Source organism: Oncorhynchus keta, chromosome 1, assembly GCF_023373465.1.
Source record: "Oncorhynchus keta strain PuntledgeMale-10-30-2019 chromosome 1, Oket_V2, whole genome shotgun sequence".
Classification (NCBI taxonomy): Eukaryota; Metazoa; Chordata; class Actinopteri; order Salmoniformes; family Salmonidae; genus Oncorhynchus; species Oncorhynchus keta.
The window spans coordinates 44999701-45017505 of record NC_068421.1 but is presented as its reverse complement, the minus strand read 5'-3'; the positions used below and the strand labels follow the sequence as shown (position 1 = coordinate 45017505).

Below are 17805 nucleotides of genomic sequence, written 5' to 3'. Positions count from 1 at the left end.
CGGTTCAACATAAAACGTAATGTATGAAATGAGCACTGGACACTTCCAACAGAACCTGAATACATGATGAGTATAATCATGGCATCTTTTCTCTCCGCAGCTCTGCTGTTGCTGGTTCCTGTGATCTTTGTCTTTGTAATGTCATCTCTATCACCTATACACTACAGTATAGATGACATTGTAAATTACAATTTAAACAGACTCTTCCATTGAGTTGGTGGTAGTCAACAGCATCTCAAACACACCCAATAAGACCTACAGTACTGATGTCGCATTCAGAGGGGTCCTTATCGGTGCCATGAGAAGACTGCAGGAGACCACTGCAGGATTCAAGTTAGTAGATTATTAAGTTAAATTGGCTCATTGTTACATGCTGTTTTGTTAGATTCTCGGCAGTTGGTGTGTCAGTGAATTTATGTTATGTTGTCAGGTGTCATTGGTGAGCACTGTTGTTTTTGCAGTTTCACCTACACAGAGGACCGCAACTATGGCCCCTTCCTGGTGAGTGTGAATGGTGTGGCTGGGAACAATACTGAGAAGACTTTCTGGGAGCTCCTTGTTCAGACTGGGGGGAATGGGACCATAATCAGACCGGATGTGGGTGAAGTAGTGATGGAATGTCTTTTGGTCGGTCAATACGATCTGTCGGACCGTCTCTCTGTCTTCATCTTTCTCTTTCTCTGCAAAGCTAGAGAAATACAGTAAGGAAAAAAAGCATGCAGGAGTTATTTTCAATCATTTACATACATAAAATATAACAACTGTCACCAAAAGGTTGCACATACTGTATAATTACTCACACATTGTCCTATTTTGATATTATTTCTGCAGGTATTGGCTGTTACATCGCAAAACAAAATGACCGCATCATCCTGAATTTTACAATGTTCACCCCAAACACCACGAGTGGCAGTGGTACGAATCCTGGTGTGTTGTTGTTTTTGTTTTCTAAGCTAAGCTTAACCCTTTCCTCAGTGACTACCATACATAACCCTAAAACCCTAACTAACCCCATACCTTAGTCACTACCATACCAAACCTTAAGTCACTAACTAACCCCATACCTTATTCACTACCATACCAAACCTTAAGTCACTAACTAACCCCATACCTTATTCACTACCATATCACATCTTAAGTCACAAACTAACCCCATACCTTATTCACTACCATATCACATCTTAAGTCACAAACTAACCCCATACCTTAGTCACTACCATACCACACCTTAAGTCACTAACTGGCTCCCTGCCTGTGCCATTAAACCCCTACAACTCATCCAGAATGCCGCAGCCCGTCTGGTGTTCAACCTTCCCAAGTTCTCTCACGTCACCCCGCTCCTCCGCTCTCTCCACTGGCTTCCAGTTGAAGCTCGCATCCGCTACAAGACCATGGTGCTTGCCTACGGAGCTGTGAGGGGAACGGCACCTCAGTACCTCCAGGCTCTGATCAGGCCCTACACCCAATCAAGGGCACTGCATTCATCCACCTCTGGCCTGCTCGCCTCCCTACCACTGAGGAAGTACAGTTCCCGCTCAGCCCAGTCAAAACTGTTCACTGCTCTGGCCCCCAATGGTGGAACAAACTCCCTCACGACGCCAGGACAGCGGAGTCAATCACCACCTTCCGGAGACACCTGAAACCCCACCTCTTTAAGGAATACCTAGGATAGGATAAAGTAATCCTTCTCACCCCCCTTAAAAGATTTAGATGCACTATTGTAAAGTGGCTGTTCCACTGGATGTCATAAGGTGAATGCACCAATTTGTAAGTCGCTCTGGATAAGAGCGTCTGCTAAATGACTTAAATGTAATGTAAATGTAACTAACCCCATACCTTAGTCACTACCATACCACACCTTAAGTCACAAACTAACCCCATACCTTAGTCACTACCATACCACACCTTAAGTCACAAACTAACCCCATACCTTAGTCACTACCATACCACACCTTAAGTCACTAACTAACCCCATACCTTAGTCACTACCATACCACACCTTAAGTCACTAACTAACCCCATACCTTAGTCACTACCATACCACACCTTAAGTCACAAATTAACCCCATACCTTAGTCACTACCATACCACACCTTAAGTCACAAACTAACCCCATACCTTAGTCACTACCATACCACACCTTAAGTCACAAACTAACCCCATACCTTAGTCACTACCATACCACACCTTAAGTCACAAACTAACCCCATACCTTAGTCACTACCATACCACACCTTAAGTCACAAACTAACCCCATACCTTAGTCACTACCATACCACACATCTTAAGTCACTAATACTAACCCACTAACTAACCCCATAGTCACTACCATACCACACCTTAAGTCACTAACACAAATAACCCCATACCTTAGTCACTACCATACCACACCTTAAGTCACTAACTAACCCCATACCTTAGTCACTACCATACCACACCTTAAGTCACAAACTAACCCCATACCTTAGTCACTACCATACCACACCTTAAGTCACTAACTAACCCCATACCTTAGTCACTACCATACCACACCTTAAGTCACTAACTAATCCCATACCTTAGTCACTACCATACCACATCTTAAGTCACAAATTAACCCCATACCTTAGTCACTACCATACCACACCTTAAGTCACAAACTAACCCCATACCTTAGTCACTACCATACCACACCTTAAGTCACTAACTAATCCCATACCTTAGTCACTACCATACCTAACCCTAAGTCACAAACTAACACCTAACTCATTAACAGGGAGGTTTACTTGCTTAATACATCTAAATCGGCAGATAAACATGTGGGTTTTTGCTGTTTTCTGTGAGTATGATTTTCAACCAGTGTAAAAGTTATTGTGTAGCTCCTGATCAATACTGTTTGGTGATTGGAAAATGTGCCACAGTTGAATTTATGTCATTCATTTATAAAAACATGTCAATTAAATAATTCTGTCATTGTTTGAATCACATTTAATTTCATGAAGCTTTACCCTGACACCATAGCAAATACGCTGCAAAGGCATCTATCTGTTCCTTGTAGTGTTGGGAAAAGTATGCAATTGTCATACTTGAGGTAAAGTAAGTAAAAGTGAGTCACAGAGTAAAATACTACTTGAGTAAAAGTCTAAAAGTATTTGGTTTTAAATATACTTAAGTATTAGAAGTGAAAGTAAAAGTATCAACTATTTGAAATTCCTTTTATTAAGCAAACCAGATGGCACCATGTTCTTGTATTTTTATTTACAGATAGCCAGGGGCAGTATATATGACCAGGGATGTTCTCTTGATAAGTGTATGAATTGTACCATTTTCCTGTCCTGCTAAGCATAAAAAATGTAGAAAGTCCTTTTGGGTGTCAGGAATGTATGGCATGTATGGCATAAAAAGTACATTAGTTTCTTTAGGAATGTAGTGAAGTAAATGTTGTCAAAAATATGATTAGTACAGTAAAGTACAGATAACCCAAAAAACGACTTAAGTACTACTTTAAAGTATTTTTCCTTAAGTACTTTACACCACTGGTTCCTTGTTCTTTCTTGGTAAAGACTAAGAAGAAATGAAGATGGAAGATGAGGATGAAGAAAATGAAAACACCTCTTTGAAGATTGTTAAACAAATGTTAAATGAAGAACTAGGTATCAAATAAATATATTTAATTAGACATACAATGAATGAAGGTAGTTAACCCCCTGAACCTGCCGAAAAGGTATATTTTCAGTTCAAGGTAATTAGGTTGTACTCATAGAACAATTAATATTTGTGGGCATGGACACCAGAAAATATTGTGAGAATGGAGAACATTAATCTGAGATCTATGAGACAATCACTATCAACCTTTCTTGTTTTCAAAAATATTCACAGACATTATACTGCAATAGAAGCTCCATTGTTTTAGACTGGTTCCACTCTTACACAACAGAAGAGGGCGCACACAGAGAAAAACACAGATCAGGAACAATATATACTTGCACTGTCAATAAAGGTGAAATTCAGTACTTTACAACTAATTGCAAACAAATTGCACGCATGCCACTATCACTTCCATTGATTTTTTTGCTAGCAGAGGCAAAGGTAAGCTGAAGTCTGTATTGTCAAAACCATGTGTCATGTATTGTCATATTATGTCTTGTTCCTGTTCTTTCTCTTCACTCCGTCTCCCTCTGCTGGTCGTATTAGGTTACCTTCTCTTCCTCTCCTTCCCCCAGCTGTTCCTCATCTTCTCTAACTACCTCGTTCACCCTTTTCCCACCTGTTCCCTTTTTCCCTCTGATTAGGTCTCTATTTCTCTCTCTGTTCCTGCTTCTGTCATTGTCAGATTCTCATTTGAGTTTCTCATGCCAGAACCAAACTATCGTCTTGTTTGCTTCACCCTTGTCCCGTCCTGTCGGAATCTACCTGTTCATCTGATGCTACGTGTGATCAGGTACCTCTGTCCTCTACGACCCGCGCCTACCCAGAGAGACCAGCAGTCTGTTGCCGCTCACCCAGCTATTCTCCTCTGCTGCTAAGAAGGGGACTCTAACCCAGCTATTCTCCTCTGCTGCTAAGAAGGGGACTCTTCTGTAATTATCAGAAGGACTTTATGATTCATTTGTCGCCCTCTCTGCGGGTTGTCTATTTTGCCATTATATACATCTGAAGAGGATCTATGTCTTCCCTGTGTTTTGACATTAAAGGACTCTGTATTTGTTAAACCGCTTTTGGGTCCTCACTCACGTGCATAACACCATGGATTACAGTTTCTCCTGGCCCATAGACTACTGTCAGGTTCAGGAACCATCTATGTAAAATACTGAACTTCCCATTCAAATCTTCAGTCTCACAAAATAAAATATTGACACAAGAAAATATTGTGGGAATAGAGATCCGATATCTGATATCTTTCTAAAAATGAGTCAGAGACTATCAAACTTCCTCGTGTATCACTGGTTTCCCGGCTTACTGTCAATGTCGGGATGAATGTTCATTTGGACGTCAAACTGAGTAGTTGGTTGGATCAAGTTCGCTACATTGAGCTTAGCAATTAAACACACCAAACCTTTTTGAAAGTATGGAGATTGTGCCTGGGAGGTGCCTGTCAGGCCATCAGAGAGGCATGTACACGTGACGGACTTAATTGGTATAGAGAATCATGCACTCTTTGAAAAAAAAGGTTCCAAATGGTTTCTTCGGCTGTCCCCATAGGATAACCTTTTTGGTTCCAGATAAAACACTTTTGGGTTTCGTGTAGAACCTTATGTGGAAAGAGTTCTGTATTGAACCCAAAAGGGTTCTACCTGGAACCAAAATGGTTCTACCTGGAACCAAAAGGGTTCTTCAAAGGGTTCTCGTATGGGGATAGCTGATGAACCCTTCTGCATAAAACCCAGAGAATCTCACTGCCAATAGACTGCCGATAGGTACTTATCACAGTGGGACGCCATTCCTTCTCATGCTGGAACAAAAGCAATACCTGCTGCGTGCCGACATGGCAACAACAAACCTGCCATTTCTACGAGTAGAAACGCAATGTTCGTCACTGGCAAACAATTTGACTTTGAGCCAATTAGAAAGCACAGACCCCCACCCCACAGGAGTGAGAAAAAAGAGGACATTTTCTCCGTACATCCACTGTTAAATGTCATGAGCTAGTCACACTTTATATGTGACACCTTTCAGCAAACTAGGTGTATGTCGCACGTCCACGGGTTGTGTTAATTAATGGCTGCCGTTTTACGGGCTCTGAAGCAATTGTGCTATTGAGTGTGTTTTTTCGTGTTTTTTGTAACTTATTTTGTATATAATGTTTCTGCCACCGTCTCTTATGACCAAAAAGAGCTTCTGGATATCAGGACAGTGATTACTCACCTCGTACTGGACAAAGATTTTTTCTTTAACGAGTCGGACGCAACGGATTTACTTCCGACACCCGACAAGGCCCACATCCCTATCATTCGCATGAGAAATAGATGGAGATAACGGGGAGGTAGGTCGACACTGTAATATCTTATGTTTCACCGAGTCGTGGCTGAACGACAACATGCTTAAAGTACAGCTGGTGGGATTTACGCTACATCGACAAGATAGAACCGCTGCCTCCGGTAAGACAAGGGGTGGCGGTCTGTGTATATTTGTAAACAACAGTTGGTGCAGAAAATCTAATATTAAGGAAGTCTCGAGGTTTTGCTCACCTGAGGTAGAGTTACTCATGATAAGTTGTAGACCAGACTATTTACCAAGAGAGTTTTCATCTATATTTTTTTATAGCTGTCTATTAACCACCACAAACCAATGCTGGCACGAAGTCCGCACTCAATGAGCTGTATATAGCCATAAACAAACAGGAAATTGTTCATTCAGAGGCGACGCTCCTAGTGGCCACAGACTTAAATCCTTTTAAACTAATTTCTACCAGCACGTTAAATGTGCAACCAGAGAGAAAAAAAAACTCTAGAACACCTTTACTCCACACACAGAGATGCATACAAAGCTCTCCCTCACCCTCCATTTAGCAAATCTGACCATAATTCTTTCCTCCTGATTCCTGCATACAAGCAGAAACTAAAGTAGGAAGCACCAGTAACTCTATCAATAAGGAAGTGGTCAGATGATGCAGATGCTAAGCTACAGGACTGTTTTGCTAGCACAGACTGGAATATGTTCCGGGATTCTTCCCGATGGCATTGAGGACTACACCACATCAGTAAAGGTATTGGAGTGGCCATCACAAAAGGAGAAAGAAAAGTTAGAGTGGAGGAATAAGATTGTGGAAAGGGTGAAAGTGGATGTGAACGAGAGATTGAAAAAGATGACAAGAACAGGACAGATGATTAAAGAGAAATAGGAGATGGACAGAATTAACACGGATATGGAAGAGAATGCAAGGGAGGAGGTGAAAAAAGTGAGACAGGAGTTGGTGGGATTGAAGGAGAAGATAAAAAAGGGAAAAGAGGGGCAGCAAAGGGGAGAGAAAGAAGTGGAGGGAAAGAGGGAGTATGAGGAGAGGAAGGTGGAGGTGGAACATGTGAAGAAGGATATGGAGGAGAGGCTAAATATGGAAATAGAGGGGGTGATGATAGAGACAGAGGACAAGAAAGAGAAACAGGAGGAGAAGCTGAAGCTGAAGGTAGATAGGGTGATGGCAAAGATGGAGGAGAAGGAAGAGAAAGAGGTGGAGCTTGTGAAGGCGGGGACAGAGGAAATGTGGAACACCAGGATGAAGAAAGTGAGAGAGTTCATTGAGGTTGTGGGAGAGAAGATAAACAAGAAAGGAGCTGGGAAGGAAGGAAATAGAGGAGAAGAGAGAGAAGCAGGTGAAGCGGAAAAAGGAGAAGTTGGAAGAGAAGTGGAGGATAGAGATGAAGAGTCAGAGAGTAGATTAAGAGAATGGAAGAGAAGACAACAGAGAGAAAGGAAATTGAGAGAAAAGCGGAAGATATGAAGAAATTGATGGAGGAGTTGGAAGGATTGAAGGAGAAGATGAAGGAGAGTGAGAAAGAGGTAGAGGGTTAAGGACATGTGGAGGGAGAAAATGAGAGAGTGAGAGAGATTATGGAAGGAGAGGAGAGACTGAATGAGGAGAAAAATAAATACAAGGAACCATACATGGACGCAGTGCTGGAGCTGAAAAAAAAAGAAAAAGGACTGGATAATGTAAGACAAAACCTTGAGGGGGGGGGGTGCGTGATTGTGTGAAGAGGGCCTGAGATGTTCAAATGCAGCAAAAAGAGAGAGCAGATGAAGATTAGCGATTAGCTATGAGTTAGAAGCGAGTTACAGGATGAGAGGAGGGAATTGATCCACAGACTAATCAAGAAAAGTAAACCGACTGGACAGGTACAGACCCTCCACATAACAGGTAGTTCACTCAAATGACCTTCTATATATGTACTGTGTTTCCTTAATTTAACAGTATTCTATGAGAGATTTAGATCCATATACCCAACACTGCACATAGCCAGAGCCATATGAACAGAATAATGATACTATACAGCAGAGGAAGCTCCTCAGAAGAGGAAGGGGAGGACCATCCTCCTCAGTGAATTTCATAAAATAAAAATAGTGAAACATTTAAAAAGTTATTATTTTTAGATAAAACACACTGTTTTGCAATGAAGATCTAAAGTAGCCTCAGCAGCACTCTGTAGGGTAGCACGATGATGTAGCTGGAGGACAGCTAGTTTCCATCCTCCTCTTGGTGCATTGACTTCAATACAAAATCGAGGACGCTCGTGGTTGACACCCCCTTCCATAGACTTACACGGTAGTTACATGTATGACCACTTATGCTGCAAATACTACGTCCAAAATAACACTTTTTTTACTGCAGTAATTTTGCAGTGTAACTAACTATAAATGCAGTTCACCTGCAGTACACTGCAGTTATTCTGCAATCACTTTGCAATCACTGCACCCAAATATCATAGTCAACTGCAGATACTGCAGCTTCAAAACTTTTATAACGGCATGATTGTAGTGGTTTACTGACACGATCGGTCTAGTAGCTACGTTGACTTGAAGTTAGCTTATATGGCGACAACGATGTAGGCTGTGTGTAACAGTTAGCGGTCATGATATGAAGGTTTGGCTTGGAATGGTTTTTTTCGGGCTTGTCACAGACAGCTGATGTGTTTTGCACTGAAGTACACAAACAAAGGGAAAAGGTGAGAGGAGAGCGCCTAGATGCGAAAAGGAATTACTGAAAAATCAACGGGGCTCATGCTGTTTGTATGTGGCTGCTATGAAAGCGTTTTAATATGCCACAATAGATGTTGGCAAAATACCTAACTGCACTTTCAAACTACAAAAGCTGCAGGAGCAGCTTTTTTGGGTGTGTACGTGTGTCTCTGTGTGTCCTCAACTTGCAGCCGGTAGCCAAGTTGCGCATTCGTTTCATGTGTTTTCCCTACCCTTTCCCCACTTGTTAGATATTATGCACATTGATAGCAAACGTCCTCGCCATGTGATTTATCATAATAGCAGGCAGCAGCGACCTAAATGATCAGACCGAAAACATGCAAAGAAATGTGATCGGGTGAAATTATGAAGCGAGTAGACGGAGAAATAAAGCTTCATTCTATCCAACAAAAGCAGCAGGATCAACATACAGACTAACTGCTAGCTTGCCCTGGTCTACTAGCCTATTAACTGTTAGCTTGTTAGCATCGGCCCGCTAACTGTCTGAATCGCTGTGTCCCCAGCCATGACATCACCTGGTTTAAACATCTCTAGTGACTATATCTCTCTCTTCATTACTCAATACCTAGGTTTACCTCCAATGTACTCACATCCTACCTTAATAACTTTGTCTGTACACTATGCCTTGAATCTATGCTATTGTGCCCAGAAACCTGCTCCTTTTACTCTCTGTTCTGAACGTGCTAGACGGCCAGTTCGTATAGTCTTTAGCCGTACCCTTATCCTACTTCTCCTCTGTTCCTCTGGTGATGTGGAGGTTAATCCAGGGCCTGCAGTGCCTAGCTCCACTCCCACCCCACAGGTGGTCTCATTTGTTGACTTCTGTAAACGTAAAAGCCTTGGTTTCATGCATGTTAACATTAGAAGCCTACTCCCTAAGTTTGTTTTACTCACTGCTTTAGCACACTCTGCCAACCCAGATGTCTTAGCCATGTCTGAATCCTGGTTTAGGAAAACCACCAAAAACCCTGAAATCTCTATTGCGAACTATAACGTTTTCCGCCAAGATAGAACTGCCAAAGGGGGCGGTGTTGCAATCTATTGCAAAGATAGCCTGCAGAGTTCTGTATTACTATCTAAGTCTGTCCCCAAACAATTTCAGCTTCTACTTCTAAAAAAGTCTCTCACTGTTGCCGCTTGCTATAGACCTCCCTCTGCCCCCAGCTGTGCCCTCGATACCATATCTGAATTGATTGCCCCCCATCTATCTTCGGAGCTCGTGCTACTAGGTGATCTAAACTGGGACTTGCTTAACACCCCGGCCATCCTACAAACTAAGCTTGATGCCCTCAATCTCACATCAATGAACCTACCAGGTACAACCCCAAATCAGTAAACACGAGCACCCTCATAGATGTCATCCTAAATAATTCACCCTCCAAATACACCTCTGCTGTTTTCAATCAAGATCTCAGCGATCACTGCCTCATTTGCCTGCATCCGTAATTGGTCTGCGACCAAACAACCACCCCTCATCACTGTCAAACGCTCCCTGAAACAATTCTGCGAGTAGGCCTTTCTAATCGACCTGGCCAGGGTATCCTGGAAGGACATTGACCTCATCCCGTCAGTAGATGATAACTGGCTACTCTTTAAAAGTGCCTTCCTCACCATCTTAAATAAGCATGCCCCTCTCAAAAAATGTAGAACTAGGAATAGATATAGTCCTTGGTTCGCTCCAGACCTGTCTGCCCTTGACCAGCACAAAAACATCCTGTGGCGTTCTGCGTTAGCATCAAATAGCCCCCGTGATATGCAACTTTTCAGGGAAGTTAGGAACAAATATACACAGGCAGTTAGAAAAGCTAAGGCAAGATTTTTCAAACAGAAATTTGCATCCTGTAGTACTAACTCAAAAAAGTTCTGGGACACTGTTAAGTCCACGGAGAATAAGAGCACCTCCTCCCAGCTGCCCACTGCTCTGAGGCTAGGAAACACTGTCACCACTGATAAATCCACTATAATTGAGAATTTCAATAATAATTTCTCTACGGCTGGCCATGCTTTCCACATGGCTACCCCTATCCCGGTCAACTGCCCCGCACCCTCCACAGCAACACGCCAAAGCCCCCACCATTTCTCCTTTACCCAAATCCAGATAGCTAATGTTCTGAAAGAGCTGCAAAATCTGGACCCCTACAAATCTGCCGGGATAGACAATCTGGACCCTCTCTTTCTAAAATGATCTGCCGAAATTGTTGCAACCCCTATTACTAGCCTGTTCAACCTCTCTTTCGTATCATCTGAGATTCCCAAAGATTGGAAAGCTGCCACGGTCATCCCCCTCTTCAAAGGGGGTGATACTCTAGACCCAAAGTGCTACAGACCTATATCTATCCTACCCTGTCTTTCTAAGGTGTTCAAAAGCCAAGTTAACAAACAGATTATTGACCATTTCGAATCTCTATGCAATCTGGTTTCAGAGCTGGTCATGGGTGCATCTCAGCCACGCTCAAGGTTCTAAACAACACCATAACCGCCATCGATAAGAGACATTACTGTGCAGCCGTATTCATCGACCTGGCCAAGGCTTTTGACTCTGTCAATCACAACATTCTTATTGGCAGACTCGACAGCCTTGGTTTCTCAAATGATTGCCTCGCCTGTTTTACCAACTACTTCTCTGATAGAGTTCAGTGTGTCAAATCGGAGGGCCTGTTGTCCGGACCTCTGACAGTCTCTATGGGTGTGCCACAGGGTGCCAAACTGGTATTCATTTATTTTGCTCCTTTGCACCCCAGTATCTCTACCTGCACATTCATCTTCTGCCTATCTACCATTTCAGTGTTTAATTGCTATATTGTAATTACTTCGCCACCATGGCCTATTTATTTCCTTAACTTACCTCATTTGCACTGTATGAAGACTTTTTGTTTTCTTTTGTTCTACTGCATTATTGACTGTATGTTTTGTTAATTCCATGTGTAACTCTGTGTTGTTGTATGTGTCGAATTGCTACGCTTTATCTTTGCCAGGTCGCAGTTGCAAATGAGAACTTGTTCTCAACTAGCCTAACTGGTTAAATAAAGGGGCAATAAAAAAATATATATATTTTTTTTACACGGAATTGACCGCCACTGCGCAGATACCTCTATGGCCATAGCCACTATTTACTAACAATTGCTTGTATACATAACCAGAGACACTATTCAGGTTACATTAAATGGACCACAGGTAGCATGATCTTGTTTGGATGGATTAACTACCTTTAATTAAAGGTAGTGAATCCAGGTAGGTTAGGTTTGACATTATTCATACATTTTATTTAATCAAGAGGTTCAGTTTACTAATTTAAAATATATTATTGATCGTATGTTGATTGGTTCGTAAGCGTGTCCATAAATACTGTATTTTCCATTCATTTTTTGTGGCCCTCATTCTAAATATTTACTTAATGGTCACCCCTGGTGGGTGAACAGTGAATCTAAAGATCCTCTGAGGCAGGGCTTCCCATCCCTCTTCCTAGAGATCTACTGGTCTGTAGGTTTTCGATCCAACCCTAATTTAGCATATCTGATTCATCTAGTTAACCTCTTCGAGATAGGGGGCGCTCTTTTAATTTTTGGATAAAAAACGTTCACGTTTTAAACAAGATAATTTGTCACGAAAAGATGCTCGACTATGCATAGAATTGACAGCCTTGGAAATACAAAACTCTGACGTTTCCAAAACTGCAAAGATATTATCTGTGAGTGCCCCAGAACTAATGCTACAGGTGAAACCAAGATGAAGTTTCATACAGGAAATGCCCCAGATTCTGAAGGCGCTGTGTTCCAATGTCTCCTTATATGGCTGTGAATGCGCCAGGAATGAGCCTGCGCTTTCTGTCGTTTCCCCCCATTGTCTGTAGCATTGTGACGTGTTTGTAGGCATATCATTGGAAGATTGACCATAAAGAGACTACATTTACCTGGTGTCCCGCCCGGTGTCCTGTGTCGAAATTATTGCGTAATCTGTAGGTCCATGCGCATTCCATTTCTTCAGAAGAGAAAGTCAATTGCCACGATGGATTTTATCGTCGATAGATATGTGAAAAACACCTTGAGGATTGATTCTAAACATCGGTTTGCCATGTTTCTGTCGATATTATGGAGTTAATTTGGAAAATAGTTTGCGTTTTAATGACTTTTTTTTTCTTACCCAAACGTGATGAACAAAACGGAGCGATTAGTCGACACAAATAATATTTTTTGTAAAAACTGAACATCTGCTATCTAACAGAGTCTCTCCTCATTGAAAACATCTGAAGTTCTTCAAAGGTAAATTATTTTATTTTTATTCTTTTCTGGTTTTTGTGGAAAATGTTGCATGCTGAAATAGAGGCATAATCCTATGCTAGGCTAATACTAATACTAATACTGTTACACAAATGCTTGTTTAGCTATGGTTCAAAAGCATATTTTGAAAATCTGAGATGACAGTGTTGTTAACAAAAGGCTAAGCTTGAGAGCAAATAGATTAATTTCATTTCATTTGCGATTTTCATGAATAGTTAACGTTGTGTTTTGCTAATGAGCTTGCGGATAGATTTACACAATCCTGGATACAGGTTTTTTTTCGTAGCTAAACGTGACGCAGAAAACGGAGCGATTTGTCCTAAACAAATAATCTTTCAGGAAAAACTGAACATTTGCTATCTGAGAGTCTCCTCATTGAAAACATCCGAAGTTCTTCAAAGGTAAATTATTTTATTTGAATGCTTTTCTGGTTTTTGTGAAAATGTTGCCTGCTGAATGCTAACGCTAAATACTACGTTAGCTATCAATACTGTTACACAAATGAAAATCTGAGATGACAGTGTTGTTAACAAAAGGCTAAGCTTGAGATCAAATAGATTAATTTCATTTCATTTGCGATTTTCATGAATAGTTAACGTTGCGTTATGGTAATGAGCTTGAGGCTGTATTCACGATCCCGGATCCGGGATGGCTCGACGCAAGAAGCTAAGATCTTGTTGAGCAGCTAATTCGTAGAATCAGGTGTGTTAAATTAGGGTTGGACTGAAAACCCACAGGACGGTAGATATCCAGGAAGAGGGTTGGACAGCCCTCCTTGAACTCATGCCACATGCCAGTTCAAAACATGTGTTACACATACATTACACAATAACTTGAGAAAGAGGGAAGAGGAAATACATTTTATTCCTTGTCAGAAACTCCCCAGATAAGGAGTGGCTACCGGTTCATCATAAAACGTAATGTATGAAATGAGTACTGGACACTTCCAACAGGACCTGAATACAAGATGAGTATGATCATGGCATCTTTTCTCTCCGCAGCTCTGCTGTTGCTGGTTCCTGGAATCCTGACTGAAAGTAATGTAGCATATATTTATTTACTTTACGTCTTTGTAATGTCATCTCTATCACCTATACACTACAGTATAGTTGACATTGTAAATTACAATTTAAACAGAGTCTTCCATTGAGTTGGTGGTAGTCAACAGCATCTCAAACACACCCAATAAGACCTACAGTACTGATGTCGCATTCAGAGGGGTCCTTATCGGTGCCATGAGAAGACTGCAGGAGACCACTGCAGGATTCAAGTTAGTAGATTATTAAGTTAAATTGGCTCATTGTTACATGCTGTTTCGTTAAATTCTCGGCAGTTGGTGTGTCAGTGAATTTATGTTATGTTGTCAGGTGTCATTAGTGAGCCCTGTTGTTTTTGCAGTTTCACCTACACAGAGGACCGCAACTATGGTCCCTTCCTGGTGAGTGTGAATGGTGTGGCTGGGAACAATACTGAAAACACTTTCTGGGAGCTCCTTGTTCAGACTGGGGGGAATGGGACCATAATCAGACCTGATGTGGGTGAGTAATGATGGAAAGCCTCTTCTCTCTCTTTCTCATTTTTTTTTGTGGTGTATTTGCTGAGGGACAAATCACCCGATAGAAATTAAGGGAAAAGCATGCATGTTATTTACAATGACATTCATAATATATAACAACACCTCTGTCACACAAATGTTTCACATACTGTACAGTATACCTACTCACAAACGGACCTATTTGGACATTATTTCTGCAGGTATTGGCTGTTACATCCCTGAACCAAATGACCGCATCATCCTAAAATTTACTGAGTTCGTCTCGGGCTCGCACTCCGTGAGTGCCAACAGTTCGAATCCTGGGAACCTCACAGCAGGAAGTAATGTAGCATTTTCTTTACTTCTACAACATGTTTACCTCTTTGCAATGTCATCACCACAGTATTGACATTGCAGGCAACATGGTTTTTCAACAGACACTTCCAGACTAGATTCCATTGAGCTTGTGGTAGTCAACAACATCTCAAACACCACCAACAAGACCTACAGTACTGACATTGCATTCAGAGGGGTCCTTATCGGTGCCATGAGGAGACTGCAGACCAATTCAGGATTCAAGTTAGTAGATCACTAGCTTCCATTGTGTCATTGTGAGATGCTGTAGATTGTTAAATGTGCGTTCAAATCATTACAGTTTGAGCAATTGTGTAGAACCTTTCAGTGACCATGAACAGACAATATTATGTAGTGCAAGGTGTCATTCATTGCATGGCATGGAGTGATACTGCATTTTGCACCTTGTTCACTGTCAAATGTAATTGTGGTATTCTGGCATTTCACAATGACTCAAATTCAAATAAATTCATTATTCTGTTGTTTTTGCAGTTTCACCTATACAGAGAACCCCGACTATGGCCCCTTCCTGGTGAGTGTGAATGGTGTGGCTGGGAACAATACTGAGAAGACTTTCTGGGAGCTCCTTGTTCAGACTGGGGGGAATGGGACCACGATCAGACCGGATGTGGGTGAGTAGTGATGGAATGTCTTTTGGTCGGTCAATACGATCTGTCGGACCGTCTCTCTGTCTTCATCTTTCTCTTTCTCTGCAAAGCTAGAGAAATACAGTAAGGAAAAAAAGCATGCAGGAGTTATTTTATATTATTTACATTCATAAAATATAACAACTGTCACCAAAAGGTTGCACATACTGTATAATTACTCACACGTTGTCCTATTTTGATATTATTTCTGCAGGTATTGGCTGTTACATCCCAAAACAAAATGACCGCATCATCCTGAATTTTATAAAGTTCACCACAAACTCCGCAAGTGGCAGTGGTACGAATCCTGGTGTGTTGTTGTTTTTGGTGGGTTTGTTTTTTTGTTTTCTAATCTAAGCTTAACCCTTGCCTCAGTGACTACCATACATAACCCTAAGACACTGTCTAACCCCATACCTTAGTCACTACCATACCACACCTTATTAAGTCACTAATTAACTCCATATCTAACCGTAAGTCACTTACTAACTCATTAGCAGGGAAGTTCACTTGCTTAATACATCTAAATCGGCAGATAAACATGTGGGTTTTTGTTGTTTTCTGTGAGTATGATTTTCAACCAGTGTAAAAGTTATTGTGTAATCATGTTGGAATAGACAGTAGCTCCTGATCAGTACTGTTTTGTGATTTGAAAATGTGCCACAGTTTTGTTTTAATACAATTTGTCATTCAAATAAAAATACATGTTAAATGAAAAAATTCTCTCATTGTTTGAATTACCTTTAAAATGCATGAAGCTTTACCCTGACACCATAGCAAATACGCTGCAAAGGCATGTGTTCCTTGTAGTGTTGGAAAAAGTATGCAATTGAGTAAAAGTAAAGATACCTTAAAGAAAATGACTCAAGTAAAAGTGAGTCACAGAGTAAAATACTACTTGAGTAAAAGTCTAAAAGTATTTGGTTTTAAATATACTTAAGTATTAGAAGTGAAAGTATCAATTATTTGAAATTCCTTATATTAAGCAAAACAGGCGGCACCATGTTCTTGTATATTTTTATTTACAGATAGCCAGGGGTACACTGCAAATCTCAGACATCCTTTACAAACTAAGCATTTGTGTTTAGTGAGTCCGCCAGATCAGATAACCAGGGATGTTCTCTTGATAAGTGAATGAATTGGACGATATGCCTGTCCTGCTAAGCATTCAAAATGTAGACTTTTGTGTGTCAGGAATGTATGGCATGTATGGCATAAAAAGTACATTATTTTCTTTAGGAATGTAGTGAAGTAAATGTTGTCAAAAATATGATTAGTACAGTAAAGTACAGATAACCCAAAAAACTACTTAAGTACTACTTTAAAGTATTTTTCCTTAAGCACTTTACACCACTGGTTCCTTGTTCTTTCTTGGTAAAGACTAAGAAGAACGACGATGGAAGATGAGGATGAAGAAAATGAAAACACCTCTTGAAGACTGTTAAACAAATGTTAAATGAAGAACTCCGAATCAAATAAATATATTTAATTAGACATACAATTAATGAAGGTAGTTAACCTGCCGAAAAGGTCTATTTTCAGTTCAAGGTAATTAGGTTGTACTCATAGAACAATTCATATTTGTGGGCATGGACACCAGAAAATATTGTGAGCATGGAGAACATTAATCTGAGATATATGAGACAATCACTATCAACCTTTCTTGTTTTCAAAAATATTCACAGACATTATACTGCAATAGAAGCTCCATTGTTTTAGACCGGTTCCACTCTTACACAACAGAAGAGGGCGCACACAGAGAAAAACACAGATCAGGAACAATATATACTTGCACTGTCAATAAAGGTGAAATGCAGTACTTTACAACTAATTACAACAAATTGCACACATGCCTCTATCACTTCCATTGATTTTTAGCTAGCAGAGGCAAAGGTAAACTGAAGTTTGTATTGTCAAAACCATGGATTACAGTTTCTCCTGGCCCATAGACTACTGTCAGGTTCAGGAACCATCTATGTAAAATACTGAACTTCCCCTTCAAATCTTCAGTCTCACAAAATAAAATATTGTGGTAATAGAGATCCGATATCTGATATCTTTCTAAAAATGAGTCAGAGACAATCAAACTTCCTTGTGTATCACTGGTTTCCCGGCTTACTGTCAATGTCGGGGAGGAATGTTCATTTGGACGTCAAACTGAGTAGTTGGGTGGATCAAAAGGAAAGCTTGATCCACCCAATGACTCAGGTTTTGTTTTACATTCTCCAGTCCTTTTTTTTTTTTTTTTCAGCTCTAGCACTGGGTCCTTGTCTTTCTTTTTCTCCTCATTCACTCTCTCCTCTCCTTCCGTAATCTCTAT

General features: G+C 40.8%; 1 protein-coding gene across 2 annotated transcripts; it reads left to right on the top strand.

The window, feature by feature from the left end:
- Window positions 1–207: 207 nt before the first annotated feature.
- Window positions 208–16205, top strand: LOC118395379 (transcobalamin-1-like). 2 transcript variants are annotated; one of them, XM_052525932.1, is made up of 7 exons: window positions 13832–13987; window positions 14088–14220; window positions 14349–14488; window positions 14706–14825; window positions 14922–15063; window positions 15331–15470; window positions 15700–16205. In XM_052525932.1, exons 1-7 carry the CDS (start codon window positions 13918–13920, stop codon window positions 15840–15842), a joined length of 888 nt encoding a protein of 295 aa, XP_052381892.1. In that variant the 5' UTR covers window positions 13832–13917; the 3' UTR covers window positions 15843–16205. The 2 variants fall into 2 exon arrangements, with proteins under 2 accessions (XP_052381897.1, XP_052381892.1); XM_052525937.1 differs by lacking the exons at window positions 13832–13987; window positions 14088–14220 and adding an exon at window positions 208–333.
- The last annotated feature ends 1600 nt before the right edge of the window (window positions 16206–17805 follow it).